This window comes from Neodiprion lecontei, chromosome 7, assembly GCF_021901455.1.
Source record: "Neodiprion lecontei isolate iyNeoLeco1 chromosome 7, iyNeoLeco1.1, whole genome shotgun sequence".
Taxonomy (NCBI): Eukaryota; Metazoa; Arthropoda; class Insecta; order Hymenoptera; family Diprionidae; genus Neodiprion; species Neodiprion lecontei.
The window spans coordinates 4,091,563-4,109,969 of NC_060266.1; the positions used below are offsets into that span (position 1 = coordinate 4,091,563).

At 39.9% G+C, this 18,407-nt stretch overlaps 2 protein-coding genes and 1 long non-coding RNA gene across 12 annotated transcripts in view; 2 read left to right on the forward strand and 1 right to left on the reverse strand.

Annotated features, from left to right (window-relative positions):
* LOC107219353 (B-cell receptor CD22) overlaps nucleotides 1-12,618 on the forward strand; it is a 115,550-nt gene extending 102,932 nt beyond the window's left edge. The window contains exons 10-12 of the mRNA XM_046744895.1: nucleotides 882-1,322; nucleotides 3,621-3,830; nucleotides 12,239-12,618. Of these exons, the coding sequence (XP_046600851.1) occupies nucleotides 882-1,322; nucleotides 3,621-3,830; nucleotides 12,239-12,282 (695 nt within the window). The 3' untranslated portion in view covers nucleotides 12,283-12,618. The remainder of the gene's footprint in view (nucleotides 1-881; nucleotides 1,323-3,620; nucleotides 3,831-12,238) is intronic.
* LOC107224685 overlaps nucleotides 1-18,169 on the reverse strand; it is a 156,843-nt gene extending 138,674 nt beyond the window's left edge. For 8 of the 9 annotated variants that reach the window (XR_006905221.1, XR_006905223.1, XR_006905215.1 and 5 more), the window contains exons 1-4: nucleotides 18,069-18,169; nucleotides 17,846-17,994; nucleotides 17,436-17,746; nucleotides 16,598-16,830 (exon numbers count right to left, since the gene is read on the reverse strand). This is a non-coding gene — a long non-coding RNA (uncharacterized LOC107224685). The remainder of the gene's footprint in view (nucleotides 1-16,597; nucleotides 16,831-17,435; nucleotides 17,747-17,845; nucleotides 17,995-18,068) is intronic. The other variant, XR_006905216.1, reaches the window with a different exon arrangement.
* LOC107219348 (hemicentin-2) overlaps nucleotides 18,158-18,407 on the forward strand; it is a 165,580-nt gene continuing 165,330 nt past the window's right edge. For both annotated transcript variants that reach the window (XM_046744892.1, XM_046744893.1), the window contains exons 1-2: nucleotides 18,158-18,179; nucleotides 18,254-18,402. The gene's annotated coding sequence lies outside the window, so the exon portion shown is untranslated. The remainder of the gene's footprint in view (nucleotides 18,180-18,253; nucleotides 18,403-18,407) is intronic.

Consider the following 18,407-nt stretch of genomic DNA (forward strand, 5'->3'; position numbering starts at 1 on the left):
ACGAAGGCTGCCGCTGCTACGGAGTCCGATGTATAGGCCATAAAATCTTTCCGCCAGAGTAAATCGGCCCCGAAGAGAAGAAGCAGGAGAAGAAGTTTTAGTTAAAAATCCGGAACCACCCCCGGCGAATCTGTCGTTACTATTCATGGGCCTTCGTCTCCCATCGCTTTCCGCTGTATATCGCCGAATATTCTTCGCCGCGATGAAAACTCACGGAATGCCCCTGTCTAGGGTCATGGCAATAACGTACCGCGCGGCCTCGATCCAAGAAGGAACCAGAGAACTGGAAATTCTCCTTATATTATACTCTCTACGCGACAGAGATGGAAATCCATGCGACTCGATACCTCGAACCTCGTGTTTGGAGAGATTTCGTATTTTCACTTCAATTTATCTTTCTCGCGTGCTTTACCTTTTAATCACCTTGATCCAACTCTTTCGTTAAGATCGTTGACCAAAAAATGGTTAGCAAAAATTTGTACGAAAAAATTGCGGGATTGAAATTCGAAAATCTAACGACGAGCTTGAATCGATAAACAAGTTTTAAACATTACGTCGATTCGAATGTTCTTGAAACTGTAATTAACAAAGCCCTCGAATTCAAATTTCTGCATGTGTTTTCATTTTCTTAAAAAATAAGCTTCTGAAAATAGGTATGATATCAGACCGTCCAATCTGTTTTTTTAACGATACCTGTTTTGCTGAATTTTTCTAGTTACTGTAACAAATGAAAGTTTTCCCAGTGTACAGTGCAGGCAGACAAAAACGACGTGACCTCTCTATACTCCTTTCAGAGACAACTTTCAAGGAGTCGACGTCGCGTGGAGCTTTTCATAAAACGCTTGAAACCAAGAAAACGAACCCGGCTTTTATTTTTCCAGAAAAACCAGAGCCGCCACTTGATTGCTCGTTGCGGAACGAGTCCAGCGCTTTGGAAGTAAACTGCGTTCCGGGCTCGGACGGCGGTCTGCGTCAGCACTTCGTCCTGGAGGTAAGAGGCGCCTCAGGATCATCGACGGGTCTCCACACCCCCCAGAACGACCAAGGGGTAGTCGGTGAAGCTCCTCCGATATGCGAGGCGAGGAATCAGCGGCCCTTTTTCCAGCTGCACTGCCTGGAGGCCGGCTTCGAATACACGATGTCGGTTTTCGCTGTGAACGAGAAGGGCAGGAGCGATCCTGTCCTCCTTGAAAACGTCAGGATTGCTGGCCCGCCACCGGATAGGACTGAGAAATCGAAAATCTACAACAACGATGAACCGCTCGAAGTCATCACCTCAAAATCTGCGGCATACAGCGTCGTTTTAGTCGTCGCTTTGATCGGTGAGTTTTGATTTTTACTACGAAAATCGTCCTTTTCGAAAAGCTAGTGATGACAGATTCATAATCACTTGGACTGGAATTTTCACTGTACTGTGAAGTTTCAAATTCCAATGAATCCGGAGAAAAAATTCTGTCCACGGTTTTTCGGGGTCTCCGATTACAAGTCTGAAATCAGCCTTTGAAAATTCAGTTATAGCGAATCCAATCAGCTAGCCCAAAAATCCCTGCATAAAGTTTTTTGGCCGTATTCGATGACATTTGAAATTTTTGTCTATCACATTGAATCCACTATCTTGAATTTTTGAAACCTGATTTTAGAAACGTAATCAGCGATCCTAAAACCATCGTCTACTATCTTGTCATAAAAGTTGACTCAGAACAATAATGTGTGACTTAAATGGATGATCCGCTCGTAGAAAATGAATCGGTTGATTTCAACTTTGGTCAAATTTCGCGATGAATAATAATTTTATAATGATAAATAATGATTTCCGACAACGTAAAGCGAGTTTTGTACAATACTTGAATAATAATTAGGAAAAAAAATAACCAATCAGTGGGCTGCGGATGTATTGATTATAGCTTCGAGCACTATGGCAGTGTTATTCGATTAGCATTAATTTGCATTTCGACGTGTATTTTATCGGACCGATTTAATCATTGACGTAGTGGATAGTCGTACGAATTGCTCAATACAGTGATAGTGATTTCCCAATTATCACATAACGAGTTGGGTCTATGGTGAGTGGAGATGCTGAATTCGATCCCGTCGAGCCCAATGCCCGAATCATCAAATGAATCATCAATCCGTTTTCCATTCGTATGCAACAGTTCAAAAATGTGCTCAAAACTTGTCACAATCGTTCGATTAAAACTGCCGCATATCTCGTCAAGCACCGTTAGTTTGCCATTTTCATTGGGTCAAAATACAGTGGATATTACGTGCAGTTACAATGCTTCGAATCGATATCCAACTTCCAATGAATACGAGTCAATTTAATGGAAACAATTTTTATCGCCTTCAAACGCAGAGAGAATTTCATTTGCGAATCGGAGTTAATTTCCGAGAACGTACATCAGCTTTTCCATTTTTTTTTTTTTTTTTATACACCTACAGCAGATGATGTTTTCTCAAGCATTAACGACTTTCTGACGTAGAAAAATCGTCCTGCAGGCCTAAATACGGACGATTATGCGTTCTGATTACAACGAGAAAAAGGCGGGTCCTTAATACTCTAAAATGCAAAGCCCCTGCGTCTCTGTTGCATAATTCATAAACGGCGATCGGTGATCAAGTGCTCTGATCGACTTCGGGGGTTTTAAAACCCGTTGAAAAAATACACCAGAGTCAATGATTCGGACTCTCGACGAACACTCCTCGAAAAGTGTCGTTTCATTTTCCCTAAGTTCCATGCGAGTCCCATCCGTGAGGGATGGATGTTCACTTGAAAATTGATTTTTCCTTCACAGCTGTTACACGAGCCTGACAAAGAAAGGTGGCCAAAGGTCAATGCCAGTCCAGGCCATTGATTGATGAATTTTCGTGTGCTCTGGTTTATCGGAAAGGGACGTCGTTCGGTCTTTGGTTCACTTTTTTGCACCTCATAAACTACTGATATTGACCGGTGATTTCTTTTCGATCCTTCATTCTCAAATTGAGTTTTCCAAAAATTGCAAAAGGGTTACCTACGTCAAAAATACCGACTTCATTTTAAGGGGTTATACCTAGTTAGGATTTTTTAAATCCATGTTTTTGGTTTTTTTTTTTGTTAATTTCACTTTCGTAATGTACATATCTTCAAGTATATGCACAGAAAATTTAATGTCGATCCGACAAATATTCTCAAAGTCACGCGCGCATTTGCAAAGACAGTCCGGATCGTTTTAAAGTGCTTTTAAAACTTTGAACGCGTTTTTCTCAAAACTATGTTTTCAAAATCGGTAAAAGCAAGATTTCTCGGAAACGGCTGAACCGATCCGTCTCAAATTCTTACACAAGCTTTATGAATATATTTTTCAGTCCTTGAACGAAGGTTTTTTCTCGCTGATAAATATTTTCCAGTTTATAAACAAATTAAGACTTCTTCTTTAGAAGTTCTCCCAGAGATCGACTATAGCAGCTTTAAAAATAATTATTTACACAAATAAAAGATATCAGAATAAAGTCCAATGTTACCTCAATATGTATATAAAGTTTTATATAAATAAATTGAAACGTCTTATCACAAAAAATTCATGAAAAATCGCTTTTTTCGACTTAGTGACTTACAAAGTTTAACCCCTTAATTTTCTCCACAGGTGGAGCTGCGCTGGTTTTGGTCGGAATTGGCATCATGATAGGCCTGGTGATATGCAGGCGGAGGAATTCTCCGCCGCCAAGTCCAGGCCCGGACGATTTCACGACACCGACTTACGTCCCGGCGCAAAGGATCGAGCCCAGGGTCAAGTATTCCTCGGACAGGCGAAGATCGTACAGGACAAGCCTCTTTCTCGAGGAAAGTAGGCACGGTGAGTTTATTGGAAGGGTGGAAATTCGGAAGTAGGAATACAAACGAAGTTCTAGATACAAATCCCTACATTAACGGCACAGCCGGGCAAAAAACCAAGACGCAAACCTTCTTCTAGAACGTTCGAGAGTGGAATTTATCCCCACTCTGGCTAAACGTCGATCATTGGAAAAAAATCCTCCAAACTATGCTCTATGTTACCCTCATTTTTAGCCTCATTAGTGTGCCGGTAATGTAGGGATATGTATCCAGAAGCCTTGTTTTATTGTTACTTACAGACGAATAAAAATTTTGAGGTGACTGAAACGAAAGAGAGATAAAAAAGGAGGAGGAACGAACCAAGAGAGAAAATCATTTGAGAATATACGGGACGTAAAGTCGTCAAATCTTGAACTTTTATAGTTGATAATAACTAGGTTAGCTTTAGGAACATTGTTTAACCTTTACGTTGAACATCTACTGTGTATAACCATGGTTTCACATCGGGGTCAAGACAGTTCCAACATTTTTTCAACCTCATGATTGTACATACATAAACCATTTCCATGACGATGCAAAATAGTAGGTTTCTCAAAGAATCCCGCAATAATCTTGTGGAGATTGGGTTTCAGTGAAATTGTCTGGATTTTTTATACATGTTGTAGATTTTGACATTGTGAAAAAAAGTCACCCTCGAATATTCATAGTTTGTGAACTAGAGACCACCGAACCTTGAAATGAACCTGCTCGTTTAATAAGAAGTTTACAGATATCAGCCTTAGAATTTGATTGCTTAGCACGCATAAATTCTTTGACTAATTTCTAGTTGACATTTCGGAAGTTGTATATTTTTGTTTCTTGTGTTCAATGGATTCGCATAACAGGGCATTTATGAGCGATGTTCGTACTGATAGATTACAGATTCGAGAAAAAAGGATTGCTTGATATCCAGCGGTTTATTCGATTCGTTCACATCGACTCAATTCAAAAATAATTATTTTTTTCCTAGTTTTTCTTGCACAAAGAAATACTGGACGAAGATTTCAATGTTCGATGATCTCCGGAGTCCCAAAATATCTACAGCGGAGGATCGTGCCGATGGATACTTATTTTCAGAATGCCAAGATGTACGAAATGCATAAAAAAAATCCAGACGATTTCACTGAAACCCAATTTCCATAATATTATTGCGAGGAAGCTTTCGACAGCTTCAAACGCACCGTATATCGTACCAAGAGTTGTCCTTCCTCCCTCACCTTTCGGTTGTTCGATCGATTCTTCTACGTGTTTACAGGGTAGCTTTTCACCATGGCAAGTCGAATAGCTGAGAAGTTTCCTCGATCTCAAACAAGTAGTCTGTAATAGTCGGTTATTCGGTGTTGTCTGTTCAGAGGTGTTCATGAATTCATGAGATTCCCCGAAGCGCCTCCCACTCACGGTTTGTTCGTAACTGAAGGAGTTAGCATGAAGCAGGAAGTAGGACGTAGGCGAATCACAAGACAGGAAACACGAAGGACGCCGGGAGAGACAGTAAAGTAGGAGCTGGGGAATTTGTTCAGAGGAATGACTTCACCCCCGGAAGGAGACAGCCCAATTTAAAAGGACAGAGACCTTCCTCCTCCCCCCCCCCCCCCTCCCCCCGCCCCTTCGTTTCTCTAGCCCAGTACAAACTCCTTCGAAATTCGGCCGCCCCCTTCTCTCAACATTTTCAAGGCCTTTGTTAACCTTCGGCTTAACTCAGCTCGCGCCCTGAAAGCTCTGGAAAGGCTCGCTAACCCGTTTTCTCCTGGGTTGAGCTTTATGTACACTCATCCCGTGTAAATTCTGTCCTAGCTATTCTAGTCTACTACGTAACGTACAATATAGACACATACGTACCTACACATAGGCCACCATGACGATGACTCGCCTGTATTTATGATGTATTAAACCGGTCTATGAGGGCGTGCAATACCAGCCTTCGATTATACAGACACTCGCACACACACACACACTCAAGGTGAGACCCATATGGCGGAGACTAAACTCAACGATGGAACGTTCGCAATCTGTTTGGGGTCAGGACAAACTAGCGTGTGCATGGGGTGGGATATCAACTCGTTTGGAATATCGTACAGAATCGAGGATAATAACGGTTCATCGTTGTTGACGAGATCTGCAAATTTTTAGGGTAGTTCAACCCTTACACTGTGCACACGGGGTCAGAATGGCTCCACTGTACGTTCACTGTAGATTCTATACGAACGATATCCAACGCAATCTAATTTGATCTTGATCCAAGATAAATGAAAAGTCACTCCTTTACTGAGAGAAATTTTTATGTCCGGTTACCGCCCAGTTCTTGACAATTTTCATTTTTTACCTCAATCGAAAAATATAGTTCTAGGTAGAAGATGAAAATTAGTTTTCTAGCCGTGACCGGAAAGTCTAGTATCCGTTACTATTCTTTCTCATTACGATCACTGTTGCTATATTTTCTTGCAACTGTTGCGAAAATTTAATGCTGGTGCAAGAATAAATTGACGTTAAAGCCTTGTTTAACTAAAAAAGTAGAGTAAACCTCACAAACTGATTTTGCGTTGCAATTACCAAAAACGTATCGACAATAGCGCAAAATGGTTACGCGTACCTCGTTTTTCGGAATCCTAACAATATTCAAACAGTTTTCTCAACGATACCTGTTTTACTCAATTTTTCTAGTTTTTGTATCAAATAAAATTTTTCTCAGTATTGACATGCATTACTTCGGAGGGTGGTTTCACCCCCTTAAACTGTTTGATAGTAGATAGAAGAAAATACGCGTTGCTCAGTTTTTTGACAACTGTAACGTATTACAAAAGAAATTAAATCGGAGAGATCGATCTGGAATACATTCCTTGTGAAATATTTCGCTTTTTTGTACGATGTCCCGACGTGTTGAAGGAGACATAGATTGCGAAGTTTCACCGAAGTTGGTGATTCGACAATAAGAAAACGGACAGAGAAGAAAATCTCCAACTTGTAGATCGTTTTCCTTACGGGTTTTACTCATCACGCGTGTTTGAAATTGGAAAAACGCGCAGGAAGAAGATTCGATTTACCTTGGATGGTGAGTTGGCCCGATATCTGTGGGACTCCGAACGGATGGACGGTCGAATCGAAACCCGAGGAAACTTCTTCCCTCGGCAGTGTTCTAAAGTACATATCGAGTGGGGGAAGGTTGCACATTTGCCTCGGAAACGGAGAATCGCTAGGAAGGAAGGTAGCCGGAAGATTGCTTCGGAAGTGGAACTGCAAGAAACCCGGGCTCCTTGTTCCTACAATTCCTGGTTCCTACTTCCAACGTCCGGGAATAATTCCCGACGTGATGCTATTACGCATATAAGCTCCGTGCAGCAGCTTTGCATTAGGGAGTCTGGGGCTGACTCCCGAACAGCCACGCCGTAAAACATAACGGGAAGGATTTTGCTACTCGAAGACGACGCGGCGGCGTGTAATACCGGTTCGTAATACCTAGATGTACCCGCGCCATAGGTTAATGAGCCCCAAACCTCCGTCTAAAACAAACGTTTCAACGCTGCACGATATTTCACCTCTTCAACAAACGGCGAGGTGGAAGTTCATCCGCTCTCCACCCCTCGCGATATTATCTCAATTAGTTTGGTGGTTGATGTGAGATCTGACTTCCAGAGGGGAAAGCCACACTTCGACTACACGCTACCTCGAGCCAAAGGTGTCCTTATGAGAATTGGCTGGATATCCAGTGTGTCACAGTGCCTACATATCCTTCAGATCGAAGGTACTCATGGATACAAATCTCAATAATGAATAGTTTCCGACATGTCTATGGATTACGCGACTTTCACGAATTACAAAGCTTGAAGGGGCGCTGAAAATCAAATATATCACTCAAAAACTGCACAGCCGATTCGCAGAGACTCCGTATTCGCGTGAAAAACAGGACAAGACTCCTTCCGGTAAACCAGCGGGTTCATGAATGGAATCGATTCATCGATGAAATCAATCACATCTTCCCGCTTATCTTTGAGAATCAAACGTGGAGTTTTTTGAGCGAGTCGTTTGATTGCAAGTGCCCTTGAAGCTTTGTAATTCATGAAAATCACGAAATCCATAGACATCAAAAAATCTGTACACCTTTCTTCCGAAGCCTCTGTATCGGAAACTACTGATTTTTGGGACTTGGATCCATGAGAACCTTTCATCGGAGGGATATTTACTATAACATACTGAAAACCCAACCAATTCCATAAGGATTCTGCGGGATCTTTTCCGCCAGATTATGTCCTCGAAGTCGATCCATTAGGAAAACCATCGTTACAAGGAAAAGAGTCCCTGATCGTTTCAGCCTTGTACTTGTACTTTGTTGTACCCACACGAAACATTGACTTTTAATGATATCTCGTTGATTATGGTTTTTTTTTTTTTGTAAAACGATGATAAACGATGAAAACCAAAGTTGTAACAAAATTTAATTCCTAACAACCTTGTTCTCCATCAGTATAGATATTTTATAGAGTTGTGAATTCTATATTTTCAGAGATTCTATATATTACAACATATTCATTCTTGAACTTGAGGATAAAATAATGTGCTTATCAGCATGATACCTACTTCTGCAAAAAACACGAGTCGAAAAAAAAAACCGAAAACATGTCACAGAATGTTACGACGGAGAAAAAAGATTGGAAGTAACGTAGCAACGGTACGTAGCTTGGTATATTTAACGTGGCGTGGCAAAATCGTTCGTCTTTTAATTTTTTTTTTTTTTTATTTTTATTGGAAATCTGCTGTTAAATGCATCGCAGCTTTTCCGCGTGGTGAAACGGCCGCGATTTACCCGACATGTTTTATAAAATGACGGGGACAAAGAATGTTAACAAGACTCCAGGCACCCGGCCAACCGACGTGATACGGCCGATGGAAAACGCTGGAACCGCATAGCTTATATAATATACATACATATTCCAGGGAGCGCGTAAAGTCGGAAATAAAATGATGAACGGATCGACGAGGAGGCTGCGGAGTGTCGAGAACTTCGCCAAGGTTTCCTGCCTGCTATGTCGGATAATCCTATACCTCAGGCTGGTACTTAATTTACAACGTATATAGAAGGTGTCACGATTTAAAAGAACTGATTGTTCGATATGAAAATGTGTCCTACAAAAGTTTTATGGTTCAGAAGAGGGACAGACCAAGAATTTTTTTCACGCGGTCCAGCATCGTAACTGGCGTTACTGTGGAGGATGGACCAGCTTTTTGAAAATGGAATCACACATTTTAGTTTCAACTCAAATCTTTCAAATGTTCTTTATTCCAAAATATACAACGTTCTCGGAAAATTTTTTCATAAAGTGAATAGCTCGTGAGATAGAACGAAAAATCAAATTTTGCAAGACACGGGGTAAGAAATTTTTTAAAAGAGTTGTGGATTTTCGAATAAAGAATATTTGAGTTGAAACAAAAATGTATGATTTCATTTAAAAAAAAAAAGTTACGACGCTGGAGCGCATGCAAAAAATTCTTCGTTTGTCTCCCTTCTGAGCCATACAACTTTTGTTGGACATATTTTCGAATTGAACCGTCAAGTCTTCTGAAAACGTAATACGTCTTTTAAATTGTGACACCTAGTATATACTTTTTCCACCTCTTCAATCGATAGATAATGACGGAAGAATAGATTCTGAATAATTTCAGATGAAAAGCGTTTTAGATCCCACCGCGATGAATTTTTTTTTTTTTTTTGTTTTTGCAAGTTTATTTTTAAACCTATCAATGACTTATGACATTTTATAACGTTTATACCTACCATAGATTATGAGAATTTCATCCGAAACAAATATAGTCTGTATAACGTAGCAACGTGACAAGAAAACCATCGAATACATTTATCTGCTGAAAATATTTTTATTCTTGTTTATTCTTGTCATTATAGATTTTTCCCTTTTTATCTGATCAGATAAAACGAATGAAACAACAGTATTTTTTTTATGTTTCTGATGATTTCGAGAGATGTCTCGTGACGTTGAATCACGCGTGACCTTGACTTCTGTTAAATTCAAGTAACTTTATCAAGATTTGAAATGACGTAAAGCGACTTCGAGAAACAGGTTTAAACCAATAACTATCATCAACCGATGGTACGAAATTCTAAGACCTACGTGAAAATTCGGAATGAATGAAAGACTTCTCAATATCAAAAAGCTCCTGACATGAACTCGAAGGAATTTCGATATTCCAACGAACGTCGAGTGAAAATTTCACACATTGACCTTTGATCAAACCGTCAAAGTACCTACTGACAAAGTTTCTCATCAACTGATGGTAAAAAATTCCCAACCCTCGTAAAGATTCGGAACGAATGACAGACTTCTCAACATCGAGAAGCTCCTCACATGAACGCGAAGGATTTTCGATATTCCAACGAACGTCGAGTAAAAATTTCACACTTCCTCGACCTTCGACCAAACCGTCAGAGTATCTAAATCGCCCTCAAATGACCGGAGGCGTAGTTTCACGTGAGGTTAAGTGAATCGAAAAGACCTTTCGCAGAGCGTAGGGTCTTGCCTTCAAGATAAGTCAGCTCCCCGAGTAAGCACACAACGTTTTTCCTGGATTAACGCAGCGGCTTTGATCCCTTGAGTGGCCAACACCGGCATCAGATTGACAATCTTGGTCGGCCAACAGCCTGCAGGGATGACTATATATAAAACCCCGAAGCACCGCACGCAGGGTTCGGCCGTTATCGTTAGCTACCTGGGACCGTGGCTACACTGGGCAACACGGGGCTGCGTTATTAAGTTCCAGAGCCACGTGCCACCCGGCAAGTGGGCCGTAAGGGTGGCTGCGCACGACGTATCTCGGCATCTGCGTGCCGAGAGGTGTTAGAATTATGACTTGGCCAACTTCTTGTATGCCTCCAGATTGTGTCTCAGAGATAAGGTGCACGGAATACATTATTTCCACGCTTAAGTCTCGTCCCGTAGCGTTTTTCCCTCCCTACCTCCCTACCTCCCTTCCTCCCTCCCACCATCGCTCTCTCTCTCTTATACGTTAAGCTTTATACATGTACTACCTGCAGTTTTAGCTGTAAGTTTAACTTTTTGGGGTTGCATTCACTTTTGTGTCTTGTATTTTTGCACTTTTTTTAAATTTGTTTATTTATTTTTTACTATCTCATTGTAATTTTGAAATTTTTTATTTTTGTCAACTACCCTTTCTTTCTACTGATTAACTCACCTATTTTACTCCCGACTTCATTTATCTTTATTTTTATTTTTATTTTCATTTTTATTGATGTATTGTATTTTTTGGTACTTTTCTCTTTTTTTGTTTTTGTTTTGTTTATTTTTCATATTGCGTATTTGTTGCATAGTCCTTTAGGGGATCGTAGTGTCCCAGGACTTTTAATAAACCCGTTTCTCTCTTTCTCTCTCTCTCTCTCTCTCACTCTCTCTCTTTTACTTGACTTAGGGAATATTTGACCAGCAATGCTGTTTATTCTTAACCGATACTGCCTATGCCCAACTCAATATGTCAAAACCCAATTTTCAGAGTAATTCACAACTCATATATACATTTGCTTTTAGGATTAGCTTTTAGCTGACTAGTTTTATTAACATTATCCTGATTAGCGTACGTTCTTTAATGGGTATGGATTGAATTTACATATTTTAAATATCGTTATATGTTTTTTCTTTTCATCGAGAGCTGAACATTGCCAACACGTTTACGTTAACCGCATTTTTCACGTATGCTTCATAAGTTGTTCCTCGGAATTTACTGCACTCTTTCCTTTCGTAATTTCTAACAATCGTCATTAACCAACATGAAACTAATCTTGATTCTGGTCTTTTCTCCTTATATTCAATCAGTTTGTATCTACTTTTTGCCAATTGCTTGCCAGGGCATAACAATTAAATCATCCAATCAAACAATCTCTCTCTTTCTCTTGGATGAAGAAATCGCCTCATTCCTAAAAGAAATCTCTCCCGATTGTGCAATTTCAAGTTGGAGTAAATTTCTGTTGTTAATATCGGCTGGAATTGGCTTGCTAGGGGAAATGTCAACGTTGGGAAAGAAATCACGTGACATAAATTATACGCCTCACGCCACCCCTCCCTATTCCAACCCCCGAACCCTGCGAAGCCTGGAAACGTGACGAGAACGATTCCGCTCCCTTTCCTCCCCGCCGGAACGTCAATCCCCTACCACTGTATAAGTCACGTCTTAGAAAGTCGTTAAAGTATAAATTGGTCAGCCCTTGAAAAATATTCCTACTGCCTAATGACCGGTTCTCCATTCATTAGAATTTTTCGCAATTTTTTCATATCCAGCTCTCAAGCTATGCGTATTATAACCTTTCATTTCCTACTGAATTTTATTGTAGAAATTAACATGCGTCAAATTTTTTTTACTTTCATTTTGTTTCAGAACCGGATCTGCTACAGCAAGTCGAATTGGATCTCCACAGCTAAATTATTATATAAATTCAGCGAAGAAGGAGAACAAAAAAAAAAAAATTGTACAGTCTTTGAAAACGTACCTTACAACACTGATTATATACAGATGTCTTATTTTCTAGGATAGGATTAGGATCGTAGTCGTTAAGAATACTCAGATACTTAAACTGAGAAGCAGTGAAGAGTAATCGGAATCACGAATTCGAGCAGGATAATAAAAACGATTCGCGTTTGTGAATTGAAACGAATTCCAGTGAGTTTGAAGAAACTTTCATGCGATTTCACTTGTTCCCCAAGAAAAAAAAAAAAAAAACAAAAAAAAAACTGTTCAATGATCTCAATCAGAATTTTCAACCACACGCAACTGGCATGTGAATTTTTTATACATTACAGTGTGTACGAAAGTTCTGAGCTCGAATTCGTGTGTCCATGTTTAATATTCACATAAACCCGATCGTTAACTAGTCGCTGAATTTCCGTAGCTTGCAATGTTTACAGCAAGTTGTTAACGTGAAGCGAGGTGACTACAAATTTTATATCCAAATGACGAACCGTCTTACGCTTCGCGCAGTTTCATTCGTTACAAGGGGGTAAAACAATAGAGAAAAAAAAAAATGTTATAATAATAAATACTACACTGAGAAAAATTTCATTTTTTACAGTAACTAGAAAAATTCAGTAAAACAGGTATCGTTAAAAATAACTGTTTCAATATTGTCGGGGTTACGAAAAACGAGTTGCGTGTAAACATTTTGCGCTATCGTCGATCCTTTTTTGGTTATTGCAACGCAAAATCAGTTTCTGAGGTTCACTCTACTTTTTTAGTTAAACAAGGCTTTAACGTCAATTTATTCTCGCGCGAGCGTTAAATTTTCGCAACGGTTGCAAGAAAATCTAGCAACGGTGATCGTAATGAGAAAGAACAGTAACGGATACTAGACTTTCCGGTAACAGCTAGAAAACTAATTTTCACTTTCTACCTAGAACTATATTTTTCGACTGTGGTAAAAAATGAAAATAGTTGTGGACCGAACGGTAAACGGAAATAAAAATTTCTCTCAGTGTAATAACGAAAAGGGCTGCTTGTTTAAAATGGTCGATAAAATATTGCCCTTGCAGGGAAAACTGTTTGTTTTGCAGAGGGTTGGGTTATACACACACGTAATTAATTATGCATAAGCAGACGCGATGCGCGTGTCGTGTTACACGTGTAATATATCTATACGTGTGTGCTTAGCCTCGGGGCGAGAGGGTGACGTTTCCGGTTGTACGGCAGTGTGATGTCAGATCGATACATCCGCTTCTCTGGACATCAATTAACGTTACATTCGTCGTAGACTAACTGGATTCAAATTGCCGTGAAATTATAACTTATAAGAGCGTTAAGAAGTATTAGTCAAGTCTTAAGAGAGATTTTTGTAAATAATTCCAACACTAGACTGCCCGTTTAAAAAAATATTTATACTCCAAGTTGAAAATTCACCAAGTCAACGCTGATAAAAGAATATCATCAAAGTTTCAATGCTCTATTTCACTATTAACCCTTTAACTATTAAAAAAATCATTTTTCAAATCGTTTAAAATTTTTCTCAATTACACTTTTTAAAAATAAAGTTTTTACATTTTGTGTCCAAATAAAAAGATTGTCGTATGAAATTATTCAATGGAATAACTTTCCTCAAAGTACGTTACTATTTTTCAAATTATTTCTGGATTCTTAAATTCAAATCGAAGAATATATTTTTACAAAAACAAAAAAAGACTGCCCCATCATTGTCTGAAATATGCTACAATGGCAGTCAAAGTTTTGATGTATGCTGATAATTTCTTATTTTTTCATACATTTTTTTCAAATTTATTTATTCTTTTTTTATCATAAAATAAGATTTCATTTGTTTTCAAACCTTGTTAATCTTTTTGAATTTTACAACAATTCAAAAAAAGCAAACGCTAGACCAATAAATCTAATGATTGAAAATACTTTTTACTCAAACATATTCAATTTTTCATGATGGAATATACAAAAAAAAATACAGCCTAGAAATTGGTCTAATCTTATTTCTTCTAGGTAAGCTTAAGATTTTTCAACTTTGAGAGTAAACATTTTTTTCAACGGCCAGTCTATTTCAACACTATAATATGTTATACATTACACGCTATATTATACGAATATATTTACTAAATTAATTAATTAATATAATTATCGTAGAAATGACTAGTCTTCTCCTTATTCTTTGTTTCACCGTTTTTTTTTTTTGTTTTCTCCACTTGTGGATACACACAGAATGTGCAAATTAATTAATACACGATGTTGTTATATTATATCGCACCGTATGACATCAATCTGAACATTAAGCACAATCTGAACCGATAAGTTGTATTATTAGGAATTAATTAAATAAATATTCAATTTATATTATTACACGAAGGTGTTCAAAGCTTTAACCGTAAACCTGGTCTGACATCATTTCCTAGCCACGACAATCTGAGCTATCAAGTTTTTCAATTCCACCTACAGTGGAGAAAAAGACTTTGTTTTGTTTATTTTTCACTAATCGGAATGACTCTGCGATAAGACCTAGACATTTTTGACATTTCAACAGCTCTGGCTCTAAAACATCTATTTTCAAGGTAAGTGCACTTTGGTTAAATTTACTTTAACAGACATTTTACAACTTTGGAAGATGAAATTTAATCGATTTATTCGACTTCTGGAGACATTTTACGATCTGCGCGATGAATCTCAATTACTTTGCACGATTTTCGACTAATTAAGCGACTATGTTTTGTAAAGATTGTCATGCACAAAATTTTGCTTTATTTTATCAAACTTCTGAACGCATTTCGAGTGAAAGTGAGAAAGTCAAAGTTGAAAGAATCTGTTAACAGCTTAGGTTAGTCTGTGAATTTTCTTGGCTTGAAAATTGCGCAAATCGCAAGATTGAGTCAATATTGACTATTTAACCCTAATTTTTAACACCTCAATCGAATCAGTTCAAAATGAGTCGAAATTTACCCCATTATCCAAAAAAGTGATATCCTGTTTCAACAACGAGTTCTAAAAAACTAAAAAAAATTATCCAGATATTATCTAACGATCGCAGAAACAGTTTTCTCAGTTTTCCTAACCAAAGTTGATTGTTTAAATATTCTAAAACATCGGAAAAGTTAAGGTAAGACAGACTAAAAATAAAAATTAATGAATTTTTGTTGTTTTTCTTTTTAACGGAATTAAATTCGAGCAAAAAAAAATTATGAACGTCTATTTCTGAACTCTACGAGAAGTTTGAACAATTTTTGAGGTGAAATTCACCCATAGTGATCAATTAGAATCGAGAGTGAACTTTTTCACTCCAAGCGCTGGGAGTGAATAAAATCACTTTAAATTTCACTCGATTTCAATTTGTGCGGTTCTCACTTTCGTTTAGTGATTTTTCACTCCATTGGAGTGAATTCTTACTCTAAGGCATGTAACGAGGCCAAGTTTCTAGATTTGACGAATGTTCATCGATAATTCGATGTTCAATTAAGAAATTGAATCGAGATTTTTTGCGTTACGTTTGCGTGCATGTTAAAAAGACTTGCGGCTCACCACGAGTCTTTATGGCGACCTGACGGGGCGTGATGAAATTTTTACAACTTCATTTTACGGGTGAATTTTCATCACAATACCAATCGATGGAAATGATCGTTCGCAGGCTGCCACGCGGAGGAGATGTGGAATTTTTTTTTCTTTTCTTTTTTTTTTATTTATATTCGGAAGGGTTTTCGGTATTATTGGGATCGTACTGGTGAGCTCGAAAATAGGGGTGGATACACAGCTAGCAGCGGCAGCTTCTTTGATTAAACTCGGTCGAATAACTCGCCGTCCGTTTCTGAGTACCTACCGAGGACGGAAATAAAGGGACACAACCAGGACGACTGATTGAGTTGACCTCTTATATCGATGTCAGAGGGTCGCATTTTCCATCTATTTCTTACACATGTACGGAAGAGATAGCCAGCCCAACGATCCACACCTCTGGGGTACACATGAATAAACGACACATGCAACGTGTGTATGTTTTTGGAAACAAAGGAGCGCGAATTCGAGAAAGAGAATTTGAGAACGCTTGTGTAATATTGTTACAGGCTGAAAAAGCGGTCGTTTAAAAGAATGTCGAAGAATCGGTGACAAATTATTTTCAACAAGTCGATAAAAAACTTACAGACTATAACGTATTGAACAGAGTCTCGTTTCAGCGCCAATTACAAGGCAGCAGCAATACGAATGAGCAAGGGGCACAGAAAATATCATATTCTCAGAAAAGTTGAAGCAAATCAGTCATACCTATCGCCTCCTCGGTGAAAATTCTCAGTATTGGAATCGACGCATCGCAGCCTTGTATCCAGAGTCTCGATTCTACGATGTGAAGAAGCTCCGAGTCGCAGCCTTGTATCCAGAGTCTCGATTCTACGATGTGAAGAAGCTCCGAATCGCAGGACGTGGACCGCCGATTCTCTTCCTGAAGCGGGCGACACTTTGCTCTGGAAGTCCAGGATGAACGTGTTTTTCCTCCTTTCCTGTAAAAAATTCGTAAATCGATCAGGCATTACGAATTGATTCACAGCGCGCCCTTACATATTTTTTGACGAAGGAAAAAAATGCTCCTCCGTGTTTTATAACGCGAGTTTTATGACGTAGCATAAAATAGTAATTTTGCGACGAGGCTCGTCGCTCGGTCTTCTTCCGCAACGGCCGACTGCAGCGGAGAGCACTTTTCGCACGTTCACGCATTTTGCTCGCCGCTTTTCTCACCTCAAGCACGAGCGTCGTCCTCGGCGTCGAAGCGTCGGGATGAAGGAGCTCGGACGTGGAAGTCATGCCACCGGCGAGCGCAGACCTCGGTGTACATCCACCTCCGACACAGTCGCAGAGATTCTCGTATCGAAAATTACGAGCATCGAGAAGCGGCGTGAGACATATCGACGCTTCGTTAACCTTTTTAGGTCCGCTGCTGTCGTTTACGCACGTTGAGCAACGTACGCGGCGTATCGGACAATACGGTTCAGAAATTCGAGGGTTCAAAGTTGTCGATGTTTCGCAGAGAACGAGGAAATCATAACTCCACGCGTACGTAACGCGTCGATAGAAAGAAGGCAATGAAATCAAGCGAACAGAGACTCACCCACACGTTTACCTCTCAACGTCGTCTTCCTCGTTCGACGTCCGGTTTCGAGTGGAGTTGGCCGCGGCAGCAGCTCGACCAGCTTCGCATCTTTGTTGACGTAATTCACCCTCCGCAGTTCCGAATGACGGGAGACAGGAAGAAGCGAGCATTCTCTCACCTTCGAGAAGATTCGACGCCGTGCTCGGTCCGAAGTCGTCTGCCGAACGAGGCTGCTGTCGGAAGTAAATAAACTCTCCGTTTGTCCGAGCGACGTGTCACATTCCGATCGAATCGATCTCCGAGCCCCCGCTACGCGTGATAAACAGATTCTGAAGCAAGAGACGGTATAATTGTCGAGAGAATAATCCCAGAGTGTCGTTCAAACTCGAAACATCGCCCAGTTCGAGCGTCTCGATTCAATTACTTACCCTCAGTTGCTCCGCGACCGAGAATGCCGAACGCCCGCTATCAACAACAAAGTGACGATCGGCCGGCCAGCCGCGGTTGACTTCACTCCTCACTCGACTCCCGGCGAGCGACACACGAGACGCTGCGATGCTCCGAGATACGTTCAAACCTGCATTCAAGGGCAAAAGCGTTGCACGAGTCGCAGGTATGTCGACATATTGTATGTAGAGTAATGTTTATTACCTCTCCACCGGCCGTGTGGTTTTTCACGTTACAGAAGCGTTGTAAGGTCTTCTTTTCCGCTTGCCCAGAGTTCAGTGACGAATGAAATGAAACCACACGGCCGGTGGAGAGGTAATAAACATTACTCTACATACAATATGTCGACATACCTGCGACTCGTGCAACGCTTTTGCCCTTGAATGCAGGTTTGAACGTATCTCGGAGCATCGCAGCGTCTCGTGTGTCGCTCGCCGGGAGTCGAGTGAGGAGTGAAGTCAACCGCGGCTGGCCGGCCGATCGTCACTTTGTTGTTGATAGCGGGCGTTTGGCATTCTCGGTCGCGGAGCAACTGAGGGTAAG